General features: G+C 46.7%; 2 protein-coding genes across 4 annotated transcripts; one reads left to right on the top strand and one right to left on the bottom strand.

Moving 5' to 3' along the window:
* The first annotated feature begins 1,738 nt into the window (after positions 1–1,738).
* JOSD1 (Josephin domain containing 1) lies at positions 1,739–14,029 on the top strand. Of its 3 annotated transcripts, none has more exons than XM_082352827.1 (5): positions 1,739–2,061; positions 2,471–3,290; positions 10,821–10,949; positions 11,078–11,272; positions 11,918–14,029. In XM_082352827.1, the coding sequence occupies exons 2-5, from the start codon at positions 3,106–3,108 to the stop codon at positions 12,015–12,017; spliced, it is 609 nt and encodes a 202-aa protein (XP_082208953.1). In that variant the 5' UTR covers positions 1,739–2,061; positions 2,471–3,105; the 3' UTR covers positions 12,018–14,029. The 3 variants fall into 3 exon arrangements, with proteins under 3 accessions (XP_082208953.1, XP_082208952.1, XP_082208954.1); XM_082352826.1 differs by having other exon boundaries at positions 1,739–2,134; XM_082352828.1 differs by lacking the exon at positions 1,739–2,061 and adding an exon at positions 9,921–10,104 and having other exon boundaries at positions 3,153–3,290.
* A 1,341-nt stretch (positions 14,030–15,370) lies between these two features.
* On the bottom strand, positions 15,371–17,451 carry TOMM22 (translocase of outer mitochondrial membrane 22). Its single transcript, XM_082352846.1, has 4 exons — positions 17,289–17,451; positions 16,924–17,042; positions 16,337–16,454; positions 15,371–16,098 (listed from the first exon to the last, which is right to left on the bottom strand). Exons 1-4 carry the CDS (start codon positions 17,409–17,411, stop codon positions 16,024–16,026), a joined length of 435 nt encoding a protein of 144 aa, XP_082208972.1. The 5' UTR covers positions 17,412–17,451; the 3' UTR covers positions 15,371–16,023.
* Between the last annotated feature and the right edge of the window lie 2,515 nt (positions 17,452–19,966).

Here is a 19,966-nt window from a genome sequence, read left to right as displayed (position 1 = left end):
TTTTTTTTTCTGGCGAAATTGCTCACCACTATCCTACATATGCCTCTATGAGGTAGATTAAAAAAAATATTAAAATCTCAATTTGGCAGAAGAGCCAAATATTATGGCATTATACTCTAGAATAATATTGATATTTAGAATCTTACCAACTGGCTCTTCCAGAAAAAGTTCAAGTTCAGAATGTGCTGACACCTGATGGTAAGCTAAAAAACATGCCCTTCTCATTACAGGGCTTTACCCAGAAAAAAAAAATATTCTCAGAGAAGGTGCTTCTTGAATAGAGAAATCTGAAGTCACATTTTAGAGAGGGAATTCCTTACCATCTTTACATCCTCTTTCGGAAGACAGGTTAGAACCTAGGTTCAAATCCTAGGTCCACTATTTACTAGCTATGTGACCTCAAGCAAGTTAATTAACCTCTCTGTGCTTCAGTTGTCATCTCAAAAAAAAAAAGTACCTACCTAACAGGTTAGCAGTAAATGAGTTAATGTAAGTAAAGCACTTAGAAGAACAATGTTTGCAAGCCTCAATTACGAATCATACACAAATATAACTGTAATCCTTAGGTGGCTTACAAATTATAAAAATTTAAGATAATTCAAAAGTTGTCTGGACGAGGGCAGAGGACTCCCAACCACATGGTAGGCACACAAGCAAATGTGTTAAGTGATAATTCTGTGTTTAGTGTAATGGTGTTGTTAAAAAGAAACAAGCCCAAAATGGAGTCACTTGTGTTGAGCCCCACCAAGATTTAACACCTAACCTAACCGCAGTTTCAACCTCTATCAGGAGTAGAATCTTAAACCAATCACTCTGGAATTTCCTGAACAACACTAGTGAGGTAATCTGCCTGATAAGACCCCTTGCTTCCTATAAGAGAATGTGACCTTCCCTAATACAATCCACTCCTTCTTCTGCCTATTAAAAACTTTCCATTTTGCACAACTCCTAGGAGCGCCTTTCTATTTACTAGGTGGGATGCTGCCCGATTCATGAATTGTTCAGTAGAGCCAAGTAGATTTTCAGATTTACTCAGTTGATGTTTAAGTGTTGAGCTGTGTTGAAGCAGGATTAAAGAAATGACTGAATGCAGTGTGATCTTTTCTTTTATTGTTTTTCCAACTTCCTGAACAAAAATCCAAAAGGATAGCAACACTAAAGTGGATGATGAATATTTGCTGAATCCTTCCACATGTCTTTGGGTTAAAAAAAAAAAAAAAAAAAGGAAAAACAATCCATGTGGGACTGAGTTCATCTTCCTGACACACACAATGCACTTACGCCTTGAGAAAACTCAGAGGAAAGCTCTATGGCCGCCACTGTGAGACCAGACGGGAACCCGAAGGCAAAAGGGCAGTGGTCTATGAGCAGCAAGCCGAAATACGACACCAAGGAACTGAAATAGGACTATTCCACTTGAAACGTGACTCCCGGCGAGGCACTTACCCTCACAGCTCCTGGAAAGTGAGGGCGGTCGGGCCCACTAAACAAGAGAATTTGCGCCCGACCGCGTCAGTAAGGTGCTTTGAAATCACCTGGCGAACGGCATGCTAGACAAACATAACACGGCCAGCGCAGGTGAAACTAGTCCGGGTTCGCGAAGGCACTCTGCCCAAAAAGCCTGATCAGAAGGACGGGAGCGCTGCGGAGAAACGCGAAGTGTAGCCGCAGGATGGGTCGCCGCCCCGGAACTGAGCCGACGCCCGGGGGAGGAGAGGGGCGGGACAGGCATCGGGGCGGGACTCCCGCCGGCCGCCCGGCCTGCCCAGCCCCGGAGGGAGAGAGCAGAGGATCCGGGCACCAGCCGAGGAGCCGGGCACTAGCTCTACCTGCGGCGAGACGCCGCTGCAGCCGCCGCCGGGCTACCCACCCCACACCGCCAGGGGGCCCAACGCAGCCTGCACCCGTGAAACAGACGCACGGCGGCCGCGGCCCCAAAGCCGGCGCCGCTGACGTCAGGCCGACGTCAGAGGGGACGCCGCGGCGGGGCGGGAGTTGGGACGGCGAAGGAGGGCGTTTTCGGAGCACGCGCCGGGCTGGGGCCGCTGACGTCGGGCTCAGGTGCGCGCGCTCGCTCGCCCGCCCGAGCGCGGCCCAGGTGGCGGCCCGCAGCTCCAGGTGGCGGCGTGCAGCGGTGAGGGGGCGACCGGCGGCGCGTCCGCAAGCTGTCCCGGCGGCGCGGGGGACCGGGCGGGGGCAAGGTTAGGGGAGCGGCGGGAGGGCGCCTCGGCTTGCACTCACGTGACGGGCGGGGAGGTTGGGGTGGGGGCGGCGAGCTGGGTGGGCCCGGGCCCCCGAGGGCGAGACGAATTGTCCGGCCCCACCCCTCGCGGGCCTGCCCGTCGCAGTGCAGGACCTTCCTTGGGGCTGGGGCTGGGGCCGGACCCGCCGCGCAGCTTCCCTGGGCAGCCTGGTCCTCTGCGGCGGCCCGCCCGACCGCCGGAGCTGACAGGAGTTGTCTCCCCCGTAGGGCCGCGGCGAGAGGGTGAGAGTCCGCGCTTTCCGAGGGAGCTGCGCCGGCCTCGGCCCCGCGGGGTCCCACCGTACCCGAGAGGATGGAGAGACTCTCCCGACGCCCCAGCAGGGCCCGCGATCCCACGCTGGCCGGCCCTCGCTAGCTGCTCGAAATTTGCGTTTTATCCACCACCTAGGCCTTGTCTCCTGAGTCAGTGGCGTTGTGGTTCCAAAGAAATGGAAGAAAAGGAGCGATGTGACCGACTCCGTTCGGTCCTCCTGCCTTGAGGCCTGGTTGGCATTTGCAGAAAGGAAAATACAGCAAGAAAATCGTGTTTTTTTGGAAGGGGTAGAAGAGGAGGGTGGGAGAAGGAAAACAAGGTCTTAGATTTTATATGATTTTTTAAAACTTCTGCACTTCGACAGTGGTGGCAAAATACACTAAATCCAAAAGTTATCTTTCTTTTGAGAGGAGGGGGATTATTTTTCCTTTTGATTACAACCTTTTCTCCCCGTGACAAAGCATAAATCATGGACACCAGAAAATAAGGTAGACCTCAGGAATCCTGAAAAGACTGAGAAGCTTATATTCCTCCTCAGGAGGGAAGAGTGGGGTGTTTTTAGCCCTCTCTGGAACCTAAAACGAAAAACATGAGTTGCGTGCCATGGAAAGGAGACAAGGCCAAATCCGAATCATTGGAGCTGCCCCAGGCTGCACCCCTACAAATCTACCATGAGAAACAGCGCAGGGAACTTTGTGCTCTGCACGCCCTCAATAACGTCTTCCAGGACAGCAATGCCTTCACCCGGGAAACGCTGCAAGAGATTTTCCAGAGGTAGGGGGCCTCCTTCTTGGTGTCTCTATACTTTTGTGGTCTTTTTGAATTTCTGTGCGTGGGGCAACGTCTCTGCTGCATAAACCTTCAAACCAACAGGGATTGTTAGCTAAATGCTGTTAGCAGGTATAAGGGACACAGGAATGGGAAAGAGAATAATCAGGACCACTTACTGAGCACTTACAGTGGCCTGGGCACCCTGCTAAGAGCCTCAGTGGTGTTATCTCAAGTGATCCCCTCTACAATCCATTGGAACCTGTGTTGTCATTTCCATTTTATGGATGAAGACAGGGCTCAGAGAAGTTCAGTAATTTGCCCAAGGTACCATAACAAGAGATGAAGCCAGGCTTGAATCCAGGTTTGTTGTTGCTGTGCTGTTGACCACTGTGCAGTTAATGCCTCTCAAGTCCTGCCCCCAAGGAGTTTAGAGGCTAGAAGGGGGACAAGATATGTACACAGTCACCTGTCATCAGAGTTGGAGTGTAGTGGGTTCCATAAGAAGGGTATATACACAGTGCTCAGCTTTTCTGCGAGGCCATGTGCTGGCCTTGGTGCTCTTCATATGGTGTTTTGTGTAGCTCTCCTAACAGTAGATTTACTGTCTCTATTTTACTGATAAAGAAACAGAAAGAAAGGTCAGGTAATTTGTCCAAATAGCTTCTAAGTAGCAAAGCTGTGATTTGAAGCTGACTCTAGGTCCCCTCTCCTTTCTACTTCATTCTAGAGGGCCTTTCTTATCCACTTTCCAAATGCTACCGGACAGGTTGATAGAAGTTCAGCTTTCTTCTGTCAGCTTTGATGTTCTAAAATTCTTCTCTCAAAGGGTATGAGAAATGGTTCTGCAGTGGCTGGTTCAGCATGTGTGCTGTCCATAGCAACTTTTGACAGTGAGCCTGTCTCACTACTCCAGCTTATAAAGAGTTATCCAGCTCAATTCTCAGTGCAGAGAAAGCCCAAGAATTCTTCAAGCAATGTATATTGGCAGTTCCAGAAGACCCTTCTCTGACTCCATTCAGAGATGAAATGATTGCCCCAGAGGGCCTGAATTACAGCTGGGAACAACCTATTTGGGGTGATTTATGAAGCATAGGTATGGACCACTTACCCTGAAAGAACCATAGGCCCTCTCTTAAAAGAATGTTAATCCCAGTGTGCTGACAAAATTGTAATGAGAGTAATTATTTTCCAGTGCCAGTAATAACCATAGTAATGCCTTAGCAGGGCAGATGTGTCCTTTGCATCATGGCCATCATCTGGCAAGTAGAATTAACTCTTCTCAGGAAATAGGGCCCTAGGAGGTGAGATAATTTGTCTCAGATTGCTAGGTCATGTAACTGAAAGTAGAAAGGAGGCCAGTCCACTAGACTGCTTCCTTTTGGCCAGCCATTAATATATCTTCTACTCCGAATTGGATATTTGCAGATTATTTCCTAATCGAAGTCTAGGGAGAAGAAAAAGACTGACAGTGAATCCTTGAATGTGCTTGGTACTTGGTACTCTGTAATAGTCCTGCAACAACCTTATCAGTAGTGATCCTAGGAAACTAGGGTTCCATTTAAGCAATTTGCCCAGTTTCACTCACTAGTAAATGTCAATTCCAAGATTCGGTGTGTCCATTCAGAAGTTTTCCACTTCTCTAAATTTGGCCTGGATCTGACATGATGATGATCACTAACACAGATGAACACTCAGCTCTGTGCAAAGCACTGTTCTGAGTGCTTTCCTTGTGTTAATTCACTCCTGACACCAATCTTAAGGGTAGATCCTGGGACTTCCTTGGCGGTGCAGTGGTTAAGACTCTGCACTTCCACTGCAGGGGTCACCGGTTGGATCCCTGGTCAGGGGGATAACATCCCACTTGCTGTGCGGCCAAAAAAAAAAAAAAAAAGGTAGATCCTGTTATCTTTCATCTTTCCAGATGAGGGAACAGAGTTCACAGAGCTGTTAGTTGTAGGATTTGGTCCCAAGCTTTGTGAATGGAGGGCCTGCTTTCCTATCTGCTCTGCTACTTCCTGAGTATTGGGAAGGCGTCTAGAGCAATTGCATCATCAGTAGCTGTTCACCCTGCTGGAAAGTTGGGCCTGGGTTTGAAGATGTGGGCTATGAGCTGTTTGTGGATAATAGCAGGACTCTTTCAGCTGTGTTTTCCCTGAATGAAAGAATGCTAAATATTTGCTAAACACTCACATGGAACCAAAGTTCTATTCTTGGCTTTTGAAGCTTTAGCAAGTTGTACTACATTCCCCCAGGTACCTATCAGCACAATGTAAAGATCCACCTCAGAGTAACAGCAGACCAGTACATATGAGAATATATGTACCCTACCACTCCAGAGGTGGAATTCCATATGGAGTATTTAATATGGGAAGATTCTGTGTGGATAAATAGAAACAAAGAAGTGTGAAAGGGATGAGAGGAAAAAACAAAGGGAGGAGAGGTGAGGGAGAGGAGATAGAATTTTTTAAACAAACATTTACTAGCTGCCTTCAGTATGCCAGGCACCACTACACACTGTAAAGAAAACAAGCTGAACAAGACTCAGCTGCTGAGAAGTACATCTTAGAACTGTCCATTGACCTGGCCTTGAGAAAAGACTTAAGTGAATTTAGAACCATGGAATTCAGAGCAGTCTAAAGGGAAAAAGATAATCTATTTGGATTTTAACAGAAAAGAAGAGTAATGTTGGCAGTAATGTTAACTAGATAATTTTTAATTCCCACATCTTAAGTTCTATGCTTTTTTGAAGATGTGGCTGATGAATGGTAGAAATGGGACAAAATTTTTGATTAATGTCATTTGTTGAGAGGAGGTTCATCCTAGAAGTTGAATTTTAGCCAGACAGAAGAAATACACAAGCAGGGTGGAGTTTCAATGCAGTTGTGGGTATGAGATGACTCATGGTTGGAATAGAAATGAATAGGAATGTAGACAGGACTAAGCTAATGACTCGGCAGCAACACAGGAACAGGGAAGAGAGGAGTCAGGTGTGACAGGCTCAGTCCAGGATTTGAAGATAGTGGTCACGATTGCAGTGATAGCAAAGAGATCATTGGTTTTAAAAGGATGAACAACTGAAATTGGAGAAAAGGTCAGACTATAAGAGACTATAGATACTGGTGAACATCCTCTACCACAGAGAAGCCCTCCTGCCTCCCCATTAAAAAGTCCCTGAGCACACATTTAAAGGAAGGAGCCACATTTAAAGATATGGTGGTTGTAAACTGAGAAAAGGTGTTGTTGAGTGTTAACCTCTAGAGATTTAAATTTTCTCATCCAGGGGCCAGGCAGAGTCTTCCTCGTCGTCGTCATCGCCAACACCTACAGAGTACTTTTGTGCCTGGCGCTGTGATCTGTGCTTTATGTATTTAATCTGTGCTTTATGTATTTAATAATTTAAAAACACATTAGGAAGTTCTGAGCCATATTTTCTAAGGTCACACCTCAGAACTTATAAAAAGGAAAAAATTAAGGGAAAAAAGGAATCTTGATGAAATGTTTCCACATCTCCTTTTCATTCAAACCTGAAACATCACCTTAGCCAGACACAGTGGTAACTACAAGAGAGGACCAGAGACTTAACTGAGGGCACAGACATCAGTGGAGAGACCTGGACGAGAACCCATCTTCTCAGTTGTAAATCACTTCAAATCTTGTGGCTCTAACCTCTGCCTATGGTGACAAAAATGAGAGGCTAGCGTATAGTCCAGAATTTCCGTGGAAATAATTAAGACAGTCCTGAATAGGAGTTTGCCGAGGAGTCCCAAGAAGACATTCCACTGGGACAGAGTAGAATTCCCATGGAATTCAGTGGGATCAGTGTGTTGAAATATCCAGGAGACTGTTCATTGTAGCTTTAGGTTTAGAGGTGGAATCCTACCTCTGCCACTCAGTAGCTGTATATGACTGTACAAGTCACCATAACCTCTTTGTACCTCAGCTTCCTTACTTACACTATGGGGTTAATTTCTATCTCAAGTTTGTTGGAAGGATTAAGTGATAAATCTCATAAAAATAGCTAACACAGTGGGCACTTGATTATTGTCAAAGTAAAAACAAGCACTGGTATAATGGGCACACTGGATGGATCCCACTTATTCAAATGGCCGCTCTTCTAGGAGTGAGATGGAAACCATTCTTAGCATTTCCTATATTGATTGGTTTGACAAACACATGGTTATGCAGTTGCCATTGCCCAGCTGTGAGAGATAGAGAGGAGATGAGTCATCCCCTTTGCTTTGGGAATTTACTATTTTGTTGGACATGTATAAAATAAATGAATTCTTCAATGGTCCTATAAGATAGGAATCATTCCCATTTTTACAGAGAAGCTCACAGGCATGGAGATTAAATCTCAGAATTGATATTGATGCTGCTTGGATGTGAACTCAGATGTGTGTGGTCCTCCTGATCTCCCTCCTTTTTCTACTGCACTGGAGCCAGGAAGGATTCCATGGAAGAGGTAGGATGTCAGGTTGAGCTTGAAGAAGCTTTAGGATTTAGCTTGAAACAGGAACTAGGATAAAAGAAGAGAGGCCACGTGGTCATGGTGCCTGAAGTACACTAAGCCCAATGAAAGGGAAACAGCAGGTCAAGTGGGGCTGGGAGGGTTGGAGTTGGCCAACCAGGCAACTGGCTCCACTGACAGTTCTTATGTAAGTGAGTGAAATGATACCTTGGTGAAGGTGGCAGGAACATAAAGGCTGAATAGGTGGAAGGAGCATTTGGAAGCAAGGAGGTCAATTTAGGAACCTGTTTCAAAAAATCCAGGTGTGGGACTTCTCTGGCGGTCCAGTGGTTAAGACTCCACACTTCCAATACAGGGGACGAGGGTTCGATGCCTGGTCAGGGAACTAAGATCCCACATGTCACATGGTGCAGCCAAAAGATTTAAAAAATTTTTTAAAAATCCAGGTGTGAGGTGAGGGGCCTCCAGTTAGGGGAGAGATAGTAGGAATAGACAGGCAAGGATTTGAATCTGAGATTGAATATGTAGGACAAGGAGAAGAGACACTTGGAACACTAGTCCTAGAAGGTGCACCGCAGAAAAAATGTGTGGTCAAACCAGTTTGGGAACTGAAACCTTTTGTACACCCTCTCCCCAAGACTCAAGGTAAATATTAGCATGTTAGGGGCTTCAAGAAAACCTATAGGAGACCTGTTTACTTGATTCATTCAGCTATTGTATTAAATGCCTCTGTGATCCTCTGAGGAGCACACTGGGGGGAAACGCAGCACTAAGGTTTGAGCCTGGTAGGGAGTTAGATGGTGAAAGAGGTGGAAGACTCAGCAGTTTCTTTGCTGGAACCTTCATGCCTCTACTGGCTGGAGACTTCTCTGAAGGTATTGAGAAGCTACTGAAAAGTTGGTGAAGGGAGAGGAACTTGATATATCTTCAGATAGACTTTCATATGCTTTCTCATTTAATCCAAGTGCCCAAGAACCCACTGAGAGCCTTTGTCCTATTAAGCTACATTTTAGGCCCAGGCCAAGGGATTCAGCTGGCCTTTCCTCTTATCAGCCCAGTGCCACCAGCCACTCTGATTCATGAGTCCTTGCCGTAAGACAGCAAGCAGAACTTTGGATTCAAACAAACCCGAGTTTGAATCCTAGTTCTGTCCTTTATAAGGGAAGTGATCACGGGCTAGTCATTTTAAATCACCAAACTTCTGTTTCTAAACCCATAAAATGGTAATAATTCATAGCTTCTTATAGGTTTATTGTGAGGATTAAATGAGATACATATATGGAAGCATCTGTCATCAGGCGTGGCAGAGAAGTTTTCACTAAACGGTATTTATTTTCACAGGTAGAACAAAGTTTGGTTGCAGAGTGGAGTTTAGTGTCCTCAGATCCCCTTCTTTGCTAACTCTGGAGGCTAGCATATAAGCCCTTATTATTTTAAGGGTCCGCTAATATTTACAGGGCAAGAGAGAGGGAAAACAAAATAAACATGGAAAACGTTTCAACAAACGTCCCTTGAGCACCTATCACGTGCCAGGTATTCTTTGAGGTCTGGTGATGGGTAGAGAAGGCCCCTGCTGTCATTCTAGTGTGGAAAAACACACAAGTCAGAAAACACGTCCAGTAGTAACACGAGCTGTAATTAAATTAAAGCAGGTGGATGTAAGAGGAAATGACTGGGAGAAACGTAAGGTTGGGGGGTCAGAAAAGGTCTCTAGGGCAATAACACTTGAGACCCAAAAAATGAGGAGCAGACCAAGTGGAGATCTAGGGGAAGAGGATTCCAGACAGCGGAAACAGTGAGTGCAGAGGCCCTCAAGTGAGAAAGAGCTTTGTGTGTTCAGATAGCAGAGAGAAGGTGTTTGTGCTAAGAGGTAGGGATGAGGTCAGCAGAATCCTAAGGGCCTTGCAGGCCAGAGGAAGTAGTTTAGATCATATTTAAGTGCTTTGGGAGCCTTGGAGGGTTTAAGTAGTGGCAAGAGTATGTTTTATGTTGGAAAAATATCAGTATGGTTGCTGTATATAGAGTATAAGATTTCTTAAGTTTTTAGAGTTGACCTAAAGATCTGATTCTCTTCTGGAGATGGCATTCAGCAACCTCCTAGACATCCGCTCTCCACTTTTATTCCTGAGGAACTCACGACATTTCCCTTCCTCGCCTTCACACAGAGGTGAAAGGCATGCCGCCCCTTCCTTCAAGGTGGCCTTTCCTCAGGTCCTGGCCTGCGCAGCCTATGAAAGCAAATTAATAGGATTGGGAATGCCTTCCGAACTGACCTTGTCATGAGATGGAGGAGTGGCTAAAGAGGCCTGGGCAAAGATGGCTTAAAGCCAGTGAGCAAACCAGACTGCAGTTGAGTTTTGTTTATCTGGTACAAAAATTTTTTCCAATTTGTGTTTGGTTTTTTTTTTTAATTCAGGTATTTTACACACGTGTATATTCAGAATACCTTTAGGTAGTTCATGAATTTCAGTTTAATATGGGCCTTACTACTTTTTATTGCCTTATGTGGCCCCAGTTCATACATTTATCTTACCTGTCTGAGCCCCTGTAGGCCTTTGAGTATTTAATGATTGATGATTACCAAGTATGCAAGCCTTAAATAGAAAGCATTTAAAGTGTAAGAAATAAGAGTAAGAAATGCTACCCATGCAATCAAAATATCAAATACTATTTTTAATGTTAAAAAAAAGGCTGTATCAAGGCAGGAAGATCAGCAAGGAAGAAGACAGCAGAAATGGGAAGACCGGGGATTTCATAGATGAGACTCCTTCATGGAACATTCTCTGTATCCATTGAATTCACTGGAGACACACTTTCTAAACGGCAGGCAGATAGGCCCCACCGCTACTGAATTATCGTTTTTCATAAATGGAAAGGTAATCCCTAGGGCAGCAGGAGCCCAGACTTCAAAATACTTTGGTAAAAACTCGTTACATTTATTTGAATGGGAGGAAACAAGCTTCCAGGGGCAGTGGTGTAAAGTGCTCTTTTGTCCCTGCCAGTGCAGGGCCAGGAGGGGTTAGGTTGACCAGCAAGTCTCAGCTTTCCTCCTTTCACATTTGCAGGTTGTCTCCAAACACCATGGTGACCCCCCACAAGAAGAGCATGCTGGGAAATGGGAACTACGATGTGAACGTCATTATGGCAGCACTTCAAACCAAAGGCTATGAAGCTGTTTGGTGGGACAAGCGCAGGTAACTGAACCAGGCTTGACTTGATGAGAACTGGCACTCAGCTGGGGAGGTGGCCAGTGGTGGTGTTACAGCTGGGGAATCCTGGGGAGTTGGCTGCTGCAGAGCCTGACACCGTTTCTGTTCTGCAGGGATGTCGGCGCCATTGCTCTCACTAACGTTATGGGCTTCATCATGAATCTGCCCTCCAGCCTGTGTTGGGGTCCACTGAAGTTGCCACTCAAAAGGCAGCATTGGATCTGTGTTCGAGAGGTGGGAGGTGCCTACTACAACCTCGACTCCAAACTGAAGATGCCCGAATGGATTGGAGGCGAGGGCGAGCTCAGGTACCTGTGTGGCTGACGTAGTGGCAAGTTGAGCTTATCTTTGGACAAAGGAAATGAAATTCCTAGCTCCTTGGATCCTCTCCTTATTGTTACTTAGAATCATAGGGTTTCAGACTTCAAAGACCTGAATCTTTGATGGCCCAGGAAGATATTAAATCCTGTTGGTAGAGAAGTCCCATTACCTGGGATGCTGGCTTTCTAGTCTGGCGGGACTGGCATTGTAACGTTCTCCAACTTGACAGTATAGCTGCCAGTTCAGTGAAAGGAAGGCAAACATTTGGGCCAGAGGGGGCTAAATTTCCCTGGAACCAAAGAGGAAACTCTTTATTCTTCTTCTTCTTTTTTTTTTTTTTTTTACAATTAGAAGTCCTTTAGAGTACTCTGGGCTCTGTTCCTCACAGAACTGGCTACTGTTGGCAGTAACACATGAGGATGAGCAAAAATTCAGATTGGAAATTTAACTGGACAGACTGAGGGGTAACCAAATGTGGACTCCTCCAAGAACAGATCACTACTAGAGTGTTTAGGGCAGCCAAGGGTATAAATAACAAGGGTCCTGTCTGGCGAACACGTGGCCCCAAGACTGGAGTTTGCAGTTTTACTAGTATTTTCATTTTCTCTTTCATCTACCCTTTTTTCCTGTAGGAAATTTCTAAAACATCATTTGCGAGGAAAGAACTGTGAACTCCTGCTGGTGGTACCAGAAGAGGTGGAGGCCCATCAGAGTTGGAGGGCTGATGTGTAACACAGTTCTACCCAGCCTTCCCTCACCTCAACCCCCGAAATCCTCTGTGATGTGCTGTGGCCTCTATAGTGGGTCTGCCCTTGCCATGTCCCCAAACATCTCATCGGGTTTTTCCCCTCAGATTTGACAGTGCAATAGGACAGACGTGTGGACTGTTACAGAACCAACCAGCGTTACTTGTTCTGGGAAAGGAAAGTAGGAGCTCTGTGTGCTTAGGGCAAGCTATGGAAGACTTTTGTTTTATTTAAGAGAGGAGAAAGAAAGGTGGGTCTTAGCTTATTTCCCCGTTTCTCTGAGGACTTGCCAGAGGCTCTGCTGGAGTTCACTGCTGCTCTGACTCACCTGGAGATGCTGCCTCCACTTCCCCTTTCCTGGCAATCAGTGGGTCTGAAGACACAGTACAGGCAAAGCCCATGTGACAGGTTTGAAGGACTTAGAGCAAAAAGGCCTCTCAGGAAACCATCTCCAAAACTGCAGCAGCAGTACAGCATGCTGTCTCCAACCCTTAATGCCGCCCTTACCCCGTTTTTAAGAGTGGTTTATGGCCATCCTTGGAGTTTTATGATGAAAAGTTGTCTAATATTCCATGCCGGGTGGTTGAATCCTGCGATGTTCTAGTGTGACAGGGTGAGCTAGATTCCTAAGAGGATGCGGCCAGGACCAGGCTGGGGCAGGCATGGGCAGCCTGTCCACCTCACTCCAGCATCGTCCCTCCCACCTCACTGCATTGCATCGGTTTAGGAGGCTTTGGGGCACAAGATAGGCAAAAGGGCAGTTTTCCCAGCTGACCCACTCTGGCAAAAATCAGGAAAAAAATAAGACTGCCTTTGACATCAAATTCTAGTTTGAGACAGAGTTGGGCAAGGAAAGTATTGGGAAGATAAGCCTTCAGAGACTTGGAGCAGCTAGAATGGGTAGAAGTCCTAGGCTTGGAGTCACTACAGTGACAAGAAGCAGAGCCCTCACGTTGGGTGGATATGTGCGTTACGCTTTGTCATCTCTCTGTAGCTTCCTTTACAGATCAACTGAGAATGGACCCGCCCCCTACCTCTTTAAATAGTTGTAGGCCACTTTTCTCCCCGTAACTTGGGAAAACAAAAGGAGAAGTAAGGGTCATACTACACCGCCTGTCACCACAGTGGCTGTGGTTGTCTCAGGGCAGGCGGGCAGGCAAGGATGGCCTGTCCAGCCCTCACAGGTCAGTGGTTTCGGCAGGTCTGAGGTCTGCCCCACTGGCCAGACCTCTCCAATAGCAGAGCCAGCCTGGGGCTTGCATGTCCAGCCTGAGCAAGCTTAACGGGACGAAGCTGAGGCTTTCTCCCCACTGTGACTGGAGTGCATGTTTACACCAGCACTTTTTCTGCACATGTATCTTCAATCCAACAAGGCCATTTTTTATGCTGAGTAACAGAGGCCACCAAGCGGCTACTGCATTACACCCTCTCAGCAAGTGGCCGCATTCTCTTCTGCACCATTTTCTACACCAGACCTGCTTGGCACCACAGGGAGCTCTGCGCCCCTGCACAATGACATTCCAACCACCACCAGCCAGAAGTTACAGCCAACCTTGCTGATTGTCACAAGCAGGACCTTGGGTCCACTGGCACTGTCAGTGACGTAAGCCATTTCCTGGGAGGAGGAGGAAACTCCTCGCCACCAATCTGCTTGGGCCTGTGCAAATGGCACTTCAAAGGAGTCCCCATGCACTTGGAGTCCATGAGCCAGTGGGATATATGCAAAGACGCTTAAACATTTCAGGGCTGGTTTCTCTGTTCATATCCAATTCTGGTGCTTAGGAACAGGGACCTATGCTGATGCCCAAGGGCAAAAAGCCCCACTTCCTTTAAGAAAGGGGGGCAGGCCTGACCCTGATGCCCAGTAAGGGGCAACCCTAGGCTTTTTGTTTTTCTTGCTTTTATTCCTTTTTGTTGGCCTTGTGCTGGGTTTGTTTACAAAAGATGTATTTTGTTTAACCAAATATTAAAAATGGAAAACTCCATACATAAATTTCATCTGTCTGAATTCTGTAATTATGTACATTAAAAAAAGTGAAGTTTAGTACGATGCTGCTTTGGAAGGAATTCACTACCACCATAAGTCATCTTTTAGAGACATACTGTGCTTTGGCCAGACCTCTCACTTCAAAAATCCAGACAAAATACTCACCAAGTAGGACTTGATTCAGAAAAAGCCCGAGACACTTTCCGATTTAATTTGTAAAAACTAGACTCCACAATATGAAGAACCCTAACCCTAATCTTAAGTACAAGTTTTCTTTACTGACAAGTGACTATTCTTCCCTGGTTAACAGGTGGAAGATTATGTATTTATACAGAGGACCTGGGAGGCCCCAGCACCAAGTACATAGGATTCTGAGCCAGACTGCCTAGATTTGAATTCAGATCAGGGATTTTCTATTCAGCCTGGAACAGATCACTTAACCTTTCTGGGACTGTTTTCCTCTTCTGTAAAATGAGAATACTACCACCTCCTAAATTGTATAGTATAGTTCCAGCAACCCACATAAAAGTACTGTTACTAGCACAATGCCAATAAAAATGTGTGTGAAATGGAAAAATTACAAAGTTCAAAGATAGGGCTACAGCTGGATTCACTGTCAATAGCTCATCAGCAATTACAGTTGATCCTCAAACAGCACAGGTTTGAACTCTGTGGGTCCTTACACGTGAACTTTGTTCAAGAAATACTACAGTGCCACATGAACTGTGATTGGTTGGACAGCAGACACATCGAGGACCAATGAAAAGAGAGATGCATAGGCTTTTGACTGCAAGGAGGGTTAGTTCCCCTAACCCCGTGTTGTTCAAGGGTCAACTGTATTTTCAAAAAGAACAAACCCAAGATGTTCTATTTGCAACCTTCCTATCCCCAGACTAGATAGCAATACTATGTCATTCCTTACAAGTCCTTTATAATTATTGTGGTTTTTCTTTTTTTTCCCTTTGGCCGAGCGTCACAGCATGTGGGATCTTAGTTCCCCAAACAGGGATCGAACCCGTGTTGCCTGCAGCGGAAGCACAGAGTCCTAACTACTGGACCACCAGGGAATTCCCCCTTTATAACTGTATAATGTCATTGTAGACTGTGCAAGTACATGGACCCAATCCTTTGCTGGTGGATCTGAAACTGATTGCTTGAAGTCAGAGAGGTTCTTGGTCAAAGACGAATTTTTTTTTACCTTTGGGAATTTAACTAATTTGGGCCTAAGGGGTCAGTCAGTATTAAACGGTGGTGCTGGCTGAGGTGAGAGAAAATGTGAGGGGCAGTTTTCTTTGCCCTTCTAAAATGGTCTAAATAATTTCAAGGTATGTATGACAAGCACTTGGAAGACATTTTTGGTTGGAATCATTTTTTAATATTTAAATAGAAAAAGTGAGCACTGACTTTTTTTTCTCTTTTAGACACACACACGTCTAACAGCCAAAATATGCAGAGGAAATGAGCTCCTGCTCTGTCCTCCACAGTCCCCATCTTGTGGTTGAAGCTGTTGCCAGCCCTCCCTCCATCCTTTCCAACATACACAGGAATTCACAGCACAGCTGTAATGCATTTTATCTCGTGTGCACGTCCCTCTCCAACATCCCCATTCTTAAAAAGCAAACAGTCGTTAATGGTCAGGGGCACATCCTTCCCGATGGCATCAGTTCCTACCCCACAATGGGATAGTGAGGAGATCTTCCGTCAGAAGTAATTGAGTGAAAGGGGTGGGATGGCCGGAGCTGGAGTAACCGTCTGTACTGCTGCACTCTGGTATCAGAGTGAGGACAGAAGAAATAAGTCAGGAGAGCATGGAGGGCACAGCTGCAAGTGAGGAGTCTCTCCATGAGACAATGTGGGGAGAATTCTCCCCACCAGGTTTAGATAGATCAATGTGCCAAAGTTAAAAAAAAATAAAATAAAAAAAAATTCCAATAATCAGCAGTTCAAACACTAGTGAATTTTCAAACTTCTCCCACCAAGACAGGCCAAACATAGCAGTAACAATCTAGATCTTTCCGGGAAGTGAAGGTAGAGCCCCGGGCATTCCTCCTGACAGCCCTGTATTAGGCCCTAGAAGTATCTGGAAAAGAAAAGGAGGGGTGTAAGGCACTGTACAGACCTAGGGCTCTCGTCTTCATCATACCTGTCCAGGCAGACAAGGTCTACGAAAACAACGCTGAGGGCGCAGTCAGGCACCGAAAAGAGTGCAGGTCGTATCCCAATCCCTACCGGCACGTTACCCGCCCTACCTATAGGTGCTGGAGGAATAAACACCCTGCGTCTCCACTACTGGCAAAAAGCCCAGGGTCCGGGCTCACCTGCCGCTGCTGCAGCTGCTGCTGCTGCTCCATCTGCAGCTTCTCGGTCTCAAAGACGACCGGAAGCACCAGGATCATGAAGGAAGTGGTTCCAATCCACAAGGCTGCCCTGGAAAACCTGCGGCGGGAGCGGGAGCATGATGCCAAGACAAAAACACGCAGCTTCACCGAGAACTCACCAGTAACCAAATCTCTCACCCTGCACGCTCCAATGTTTTTGGTAAGCGTGTTCTACCCAACTCCTGCTCTGTACTCCCACCGGAAACAGGAGGAGCAGTTCCAGGAACGGTGCATCTAGTGAGAGCAGTCTGAACATTCTCCTGAGTTCTCACAGTGCTACTTACACATCAATTACATCACATAATCTGAGATGATCCTCACAACGACCCTGCCCAATAAGAATCCTCACTTTACAGACGAGGAAATAAAGACCAAGAAAGGTTAAAGTAGCATCAGTCCAAGGTCACTCAGTGATCTAGCTGGCGGGCTGCCCTCCAACCCAGGTCTGCTGCTCCCAAAGCCCGTGTTCATTCAGGGCACCTCAGTCACCCCAGGCACACCCCAATGTCTTTGCCCTCGTCCCTTACCTGTACATTTTTTGAGCCACGAAGAGGGAGAGATCAAAAGTGGCTCCAGCCGCGGACCGCACTCTCTCCGGGAACATCTCCGTCAGACCCCACAGTCTCTCCGACAGAGTCTCATCTAACTGTGGTGGAGGAGGCGCGGATATGGGCCGAAGCAGCGATAACCACCCCCCGACGCCGGGACATGCCGGTCCCCCGGAGCTGGGGCACCCCGGCCCCAGCGGGGCCTCACCCCGCCTCCCGGAGACGCCTCTGCTCGGACCTCTCCAGGCGCCGCGACGCGCCTTCGTCCCGCTCCTGCAGCACGCAGAGCCCTCACCCCCGCTCCCCGCCCGCACCCTCCCAGCCCGCCCCGCGGCGCCCAGTACCTCCTCGTCGTCTTCCTCCTCCAGCTCCTCCTCAGGCTTCTCGGCATCGCCTTTCGGAAGCAATTCGTCCGGGGACAGCGGCACCCCAGGGCCGGCGGCGGCGGCGGCGGCGGCAGCAGCCATGGCTGTGGGGGACACCGGAAGCGGAAGAGGAGAGGCGAGTGCGGCGCCGACGGCGGACAGAGCCGCCCTTCCGGGAGCCGGAGGCTGGAGGGCTGGGGAAGAGCGCCGCCCTCTGGTAGGCGGGCTTCACCGGCCTTCAGCAAACGGCATCTGGGAGGTTGGATAACGTGAGACACGTGGGAAACTTATTAAAGTCCTGAATCGGGGTGCGTCAGCGGTAATTCTGTTCTGTGGGCTTAGGGTGAGCCCGAAAATCTGCATTTTAACAAGCCTCCCAGAGATCACACGCAGACAAACACGAATCCAGTTTCATTTCCCTGAGGGCTGTGTTTGGTAGGAGTAAATTAGAGATTTGGAGATTTATTGGTCTTCTGGGAAAACATCAAGTAAACAGTCCCAATGTTCTAAAACAAAGGCGAGTGTGTACCAGGCACTGTTTGTGCGTGCGAAGGGCGGGGGTGGGAGGGGCGCTCATTTAATCTTTACATCAACCCACTGAGGTGCTACTATCCCTTTTTTTTTTTTTTTTGACCGGGCCATGCCGCATGCAAGAACTTAGTTCCCCAACCAGGGATGGAACCAGTGCCCCCTGCATTGGAAGCCGAGAGTCTTAACCACTGGACTACCAGGGAAGTCCCTATTGTCCCCATTTTAGAAATGAGGAGATTGAGGCACAGTACAGGGTTGCTGCAAGTATTTCTGGAGGATGGATTTCAAGACGTGGGTTTGCTGGCCAAAAAGTATGAACATTTAAAAATTTGGTAGGTATTAGCTAATTGCCCTCGGAATTATTATATCACATACTTTCACAATAGTAAATGGAAGTGTCCTTTTCTCCACACCCTCCCCAGCATTAGGTATTATCCATATTTTCATATGATGGATGAAAATGCTTCTTTTTATAATGTGTCCCACAAGTTATTAATACAAGGGTAATTAGATATACCTCTTTAGACAACTGACCATGGAACCGAAGAATCTCAGGATTGGACAGTCCCGATCCTTATCTGATACTTGAGAGACTTGTCCTGTACTTACATACTCCGGGGAGGGCGGGCGGGGGTTTGCACTTTCTCCAGATAGAGTCCTCAGTCCTCTTTATCTTTGGATAGGGCAGCTCTAACTACAAAAAGTCTTCATGTCACAAAAGGGTGCCTACTGTCTGATTCCATTAGATAAAAAAAGACAGGCAAAACCAACGTATGGTGAGAAAGGTAGTGATTCCCTTTGAGGAGGAAGAGGAGGTAATATTTGGGAAGGCAGGAGAGTTTCTGGGGTGCTAGTAAAGTTCTATTTCTTGACGTGTGTGGTGTTTACATGGGTATGCCCATTTTGGATAATTCATCGGGCTGTACATTTATGAATTATACTTTTTGCATGTATTTAAATTTTTTTTTAAAGTAGGCTTGAAACCAAGCAGGACCCTGTGGGTCCCTCCCGGGTACAAATCCTTTCCCTGTCCCTGTTTCTTGTTTGTAGGAAACAGGCTTCTTTCAGCTTCCCTGACCTTCCCTGAGTTCCAAAGGGCAGGTTCAAACAGTTGCTAATCAGGGAAGGGAGGGAATGCAGAAACAAAGGAGGAGCAGTCAAGAAACAGTGCAGCGATCCTGGTTCCTCCTCAAGAGATATACATAACCTTTGGGTTCTGCTGCAGGAACTAAGGTCCCCACGCAGGTGGAGGATGGTAAACTCAGGCTGAGAGCAAGATTCCTGCAGCACCGCCCTGTTACCTCACCACCAAGCAATCAGAAGAAAGTCTGCACACAGTGGAAGATAAGGAAGACTCTGACCCTCTCCCCAAATGATTCTCCCAGAATCTTTGGAGTTGGTTTTTGGACATGAGTCTGCCTTCTCCCCAGGTTGCTGACCTCCTGAATAAAGCAACCTTTCTTTTCCAACCAACACTTGTCTGAGTATTGGCTTTCGAGCAGTGAGCAGCTGAACCTAAGTTCAGTAACAGGCTAGCTTTACATAAATGCAAGGGCAATCAAATGCCAATGGCTTTTGATTCTCTTATGGGCTCTTTTAAGAAATGCTGGAAGACCAACACTCTTGAAGGGTAGAGAAGGCAGTCTTATGTGGAAACTACAGACATCATTGACTCTGATGAAATAAAATTCATATTTTATGGCAAGACAAGAAAAATTTAAACATAAAATCTTTCTTTGCCTGTTTGGGCCTCCTCCCTCCCCTTTAGTGTGTATTGTGCACCTGCATTAACCAGACCTCCTTAGGAGATAACCTTCCTTCTTGTAAAAGGCCATGATGACCCATGACCCACTACTCCCTGTGTACACATAGATCTGGATTGTGTAAACTGTCAATAATACGTCATTTAACATATAGCACTCTGTCTCAAAAACTTATATAACTGTGCTTTGACCTCTAACAGATGGAAAAATTCTCAGAGCTTTCTGAGAGGCTTTCTCCAGGTTATAATCCTCAATTTGGCTCAAATAAAAGCCTCCATTTCTTTCTTAGATCGACTGATTAATCTTTTTTTTTTTTTCCATCAACAACTCTAAGTGGAAAGTCACAATGCTAATATGAAGAAG

Source organism: Balaenoptera borealis, assembly GCF_965194805.1.
Source record: "Balaenoptera borealis genome assembly, chromosome: 13".
NCBI lineage: Eukaryota > Metazoa > Chordata > Mammalia > Artiodactyla > Balaenopteridae > Balaenoptera > Balaenoptera borealis.
The sequence above is the reverse complement of the archived record's forward strand: the minus strand, read 5'-3'. Positions and strand labels throughout refer to the sequence as shown.